General features: G+C 40.0%; 1 protein-coding gene and 1 long non-coding RNA gene across 5 annotated transcripts in view; one reads left to right on the forward strand and one right to left on the reverse strand.

Moving 5' to 3' along the window:
• Positions 1–4,257, forward strand: part of LOC107692500 (neuroblast differentiation-associated protein AHNAK-like) — a 30,317-nt gene that overhangs the window by 23,994 nt on the left and 2,066 nt on the right. For 3 of the 4 annotated variants that reach the window (XM_016491586.1, XM_016491588.1, XM_016491587.1), the window contains exons 6-7: positions 254–874; positions 1,058–4,241. In XM_016491586.1, coding sequence (XP_016347072.1) covers positions 254–874; positions 1,058–4,241 — 3,805 coding nt within the window. The remainder of the gene's footprint in view (positions 1–253; positions 875–1,057; positions 4,242–4,257) is intronic. The other variant, XM_016491585.1, reaches the window with a different exon arrangement.
• LOC107692502 (uncharacterized) overlaps positions 1–4,257 on the reverse strand; it is a 24,978-nt gene that overhangs the window by 10,905 nt on the left and 9,816 nt on the right. The gene's annotated exons all lie outside the window — the stretch shown is intronic.

Here is a 4,257-nt window from a genome sequence, read left to right on the forward strand (position 1 = left end):
TTTCACATGCCCTCTATAGATATCTCTCTGGCAGGAGGAGGAGCAGGAGGAGATGTAGATGTTGAAGGACTTGCAGGAAAAGGAAGAAAATTTGAAATGCCTAAATTAGATGTTTCCTTGCCTAAATTAAAACCATCGGGAGGTGAAATGGACATTGAAGGTCCCGATGTGAAGGGTGGAAAATTTCACATGCCCTCTATAGATATCTCTCTGCCTAGAGAAGGAGCTGGAGGAGATGTAGATGTTGAAGGACCTGCAGGAAAAGGAAGAAAATTTGAAATGCCTAAATTTGATGTTTCCTTGCCTAAATTAAAACCATCAGCAGGAGAAATCAATGTTGAAGGTCCCGATATCAAGGGTGGAAAGTTTCACATGCCCTCTATAGATATCTCTCTGCCAGGAGGAGGAGCAGGAGGAGATGTAGATGTTGAAGGACATGCAGGAAAAGGAAGAAAATTTGAAATGCCTAAATGTGATGTTTCCTTGCCTAAATTAAAACCATCGGGAGGTGAAATGGACATTGAAGGTCCCGATGTCAAGGGTGGAAAGTTTCACATGCCCTCTATAGATATCTCTCTGCCAGGGGGAGGAGCAGGAGGAGATGTAGATGTTGAGAGACATGCAGGAAAAGGAAGAAAATTTGAAATGCCTAAATTTGATGTTTCCTCGCCTAAATTAAAACCATCGGGAGGTGAAATCAATGTTGAAGGTCCCGATATGAAGGGTGGAAAGCTTCACATGCTCTCTATTGATATCTCTCTGCCAGGAGGAGGAGCAGGAGGAGATGTAGATGTTGAAGGACATGCAGGAAAAGGAAGAAAATTTGAAATGCCTAAATTTGATATTTCCTTGCCTAAAATAAAACCATCAGGAGGTGAAGTTGATGTTCAAGTTCCCGATATCAAGGGTGGAAAGTTTAATATGCCCTCTATTGATATCTCTCTGCCTGGAGGAGAAGCAGGAGGAGATGCAGATGTTGAAGGACATGCAGGAAAAGTAAAAAAATTTGAAATGCCTAAATTTGATGTTTCCTTGCCTAAATTAAAACCATCAGGAGGTGAAATGGACATTGAAGGTCCTGATATCAAGGGTGGAAAGTTTCACATGCCCTCTATAGATATCTCTCTGCCAGGAACTGCAGAGAGAGGGCTTAAACTGGGAGATGATACTAAAAAAGGTTTAAGATTTCACATGCCCACTGTTGATATCTCTGTCCCTAAAATGAAACTAACAGATCGTGAACTAAAAGTTGGGTCAGAGAAGAAAGACATAGACTTTAACTTGACTCATGATTCTGATATAGAGACCAAAGCCAAAATTAGTGATTTAAATGTCCCTGAAGTAACTTTTGGTGGGAACATCAAGCTGCCAAGTGTGAAAATACCAACTGTTGACATATCTGCTCCTAAAGTTGACCTGGACTTTACTCTTCCCAAGGTAAAGGGCAGTGATAGAGAAAACATTGAACTTCTTAAGGCAGAGGGTGGAAGGCCGTCATCTGGGGCAAGTTTTGATGTTCCAGAGGTCTCTGTAAAAATGCCCAAAATTTCACTTCCTAAATTTGGCAGAAAATTGAAAAGTGGTGACAAACTAGAACTGGAGAGTCCTGACTTATCTATAGATTTGGAAATGGAAAGAACATCACCATCTAAAAAGGATATTGAAATAATTGGTCCTGACACTGAAATGAAGATAAAAGCAGGTGCTGAAGAAATTACAAAACCAGAATTCAGAGTAGAGGGTCCTGAAGATAAGGTCAAATCCAAGCTCAAATTCCCCAAATTCAAGACACCTACTCCTAAAGCAAAGCTCAAAGATGTAGAAATGGGTATGCCTGGATATGTGGATAACAAAGGAAAGGTCAGAATGCCAGCAGTTGAGATATCATTTCCAACAGCAAATATTCCAGAATGTGAGGTATTGCTTCCTAAAACTGAGGTTGATGTATCTGAGGCAGATATCAGAGGTTATGAGGGCAGTTTAAAAATTCCTAAGAAGCCAAAAATTGACATATCAGTTCCAAAAGTTGATTTGGATGTTTCCTTGCCTAGGGTGAAACTTCCTGAACCAGTGGACTCTACTGACTTAAACATTGATGGTAGTAGGGGTACAGTCAATTTTCCCCATGTCAAGATCCCTAAAGTAGACATTTCACTTCCTCATGCAAAAACGGGTGGCACAGATAACCATGAGGTGGAGGTTGGAAGGAAGGGTAAATTAAGAATGCCAGAAGTGGAAATATCATTACCACATGCAAAACGTGACACACCTTACACTGACACTGAAATTAAAGGTGAAAAGCTAAAAATACCAAAAATGTCAGTGCCCAGTGTTGATATATCATTGCCTCATGGAAAGGAAAATGATGATCCTGATATAGAATTTGGAGTGAAAGGGAGTAAATTAAAAATGCCAGACATTATAGTGCCTAAGATAGATTTTTCACTACCTCATGGAAGGAAAGAAGAAAGTCACGCACTTGATTCAGAACTAGAAGGTGGAAAATTAAAGACACCAAAAATTGATATACCCCTTCCTAAAATAAAATCTAAAGATGCTGTTTCAGAACTTCAACCTGATGTAGGAAAAGGTAAAGTCATGATCCCTGGGATTAGGGGATCTATGGAAGTAAAAGGTGGACACTGTAAAATACCTGATATTAAGATACCACAGGTAGACATATCATTACCAGAAAGTAGAACTGGAGAGTTTGATACCAAAGAGGGAGAATCTGGAGGAGGGGGTGGAAAATTGACAATGCCAAATGTTAAAATCCCAAAACTAGATATAGGAATGTCTAGAGATGCAGACATGTCAGATCCTTCTACTGATGCAAGCCTTAAGGATTCACATAAAGAGGGTAAAAAGACGAGGATGCCTAATGTGGATCTAGAGCTGGATCTTGGCTTATCAAGAGACGGAAAAAAGAATAAAAAGAAATCTGAACTTCAAGATACTGATCTGGAACCCGCAACGAAAGAAAAAATAAAAGGGCCAAAAGTTAAAGGTACAAAATTTAATATTGGAATGCCAAAAGTAAAAGTTTCTGGATTAGAAACTGACATAAACAAGTCTGAAAAAATGGATGCTAAATTTCTAAAAGGAGGAACTGATGCAAACTTGAAAGCTGATTTACAAGTACCAAAGATTCCCGAACTTGACTTTGACATTGAGACTGCCCAAGCTGACACTAATAATTCTGATGAAGATAAAAAGCAGACTGGTAAAGTCAAAATTCCAAAGTTTGGGATTCATCTACCTTCTTTAATTTCACCTGAAGCCAACATCAAATCATCTCAGGGAAAAGGTCACTCTATAAACATGGACTCCAAGGTAGAGTATGAAAGCCCACGTCTGCCAAAAGTAACAAAAGCTGTATTTGTTATGGTGAATCCACAAACAGAGAGCTCTGCTTGTGTAGGTGGTGAAGCAAGTGCAGATGTGAAGATCAAACAGCCAAAGATAAAAATGAAGCCGAGTTTTGGCAAGTCTCGATCAAATGAAAAGGGGAAAGCAATATATTGCGAAGATGAGGTGGAAACTGGTAAGCTTAAATTGCCCAAAGTCACATTTTCGTCTGGGCAGAGAGGATCATTTGATGTAACACCAAGTGGGTCTGATGATGGAACAAGTCCAAGTCTAAATGGTGACAAAGATGAAAAACCAATGTTTGGAAAGCTTAAATTGCCTAAAGTGGAGTTTTTCTCACCATACTCAAAAGATGCAAGTGAGGAAGAGGAAATGGAAACAAGCATGAAACTCAGGAAGGAGAGCTCAGGAGAAAGCAAAGAGAGCAAGGAGTCAAAGACAATATCAGGCACAATGTCTTTCCCAGGTCTTAAGAAGAAAACAGAGAAGGATGAGGAGGTGAGAAAGATTAGTACTATAGTATCCTCAAAAGCAAGGACTGAAATGTTGGCAGAACGGGAGGGATCAGAGTCTCCAGTACCCACAGTATCATCTGGATTCGTGTCTGTAATGAAGTGTGAAGAAAGAGAGGAGACAACATGGTTCAAAGTACCCAAGGTCACCCTTAGTCCCCATTCTACTGACATCCTTCATATCACACCACAAAGTTCTCCCAAAGGAAGCAAGTCCTCTCTTCCTTGTTCTATCGAGGAAGCCTCTGGAGGTTTCTATGTGAAGATACCAAGCGTAGAATTTTTGACCCATGAAATGCCCTCCGAGCATCTGATTACTAAAACAGAGGGAACTCTTACTGTAGTGACTAAGACGACAAAGTATACAGAAACAAAA

Source organism: Sinocyclocheilus anshuiensis, unplaced genomic scaffold, assembly GCF_001515605.1.
Source record: "Sinocyclocheilus anshuiensis isolate Anshui unplaced genomic scaffold, SAMN03320099.WGS_v1.1 scaffold1082, whole genome shotgun sequence".
NCBI lineage: Eukaryota > Metazoa > Chordata > Actinopteri > Cypriniformes > Cyprinidae > Sinocyclocheilus > Sinocyclocheilus anshuiensis.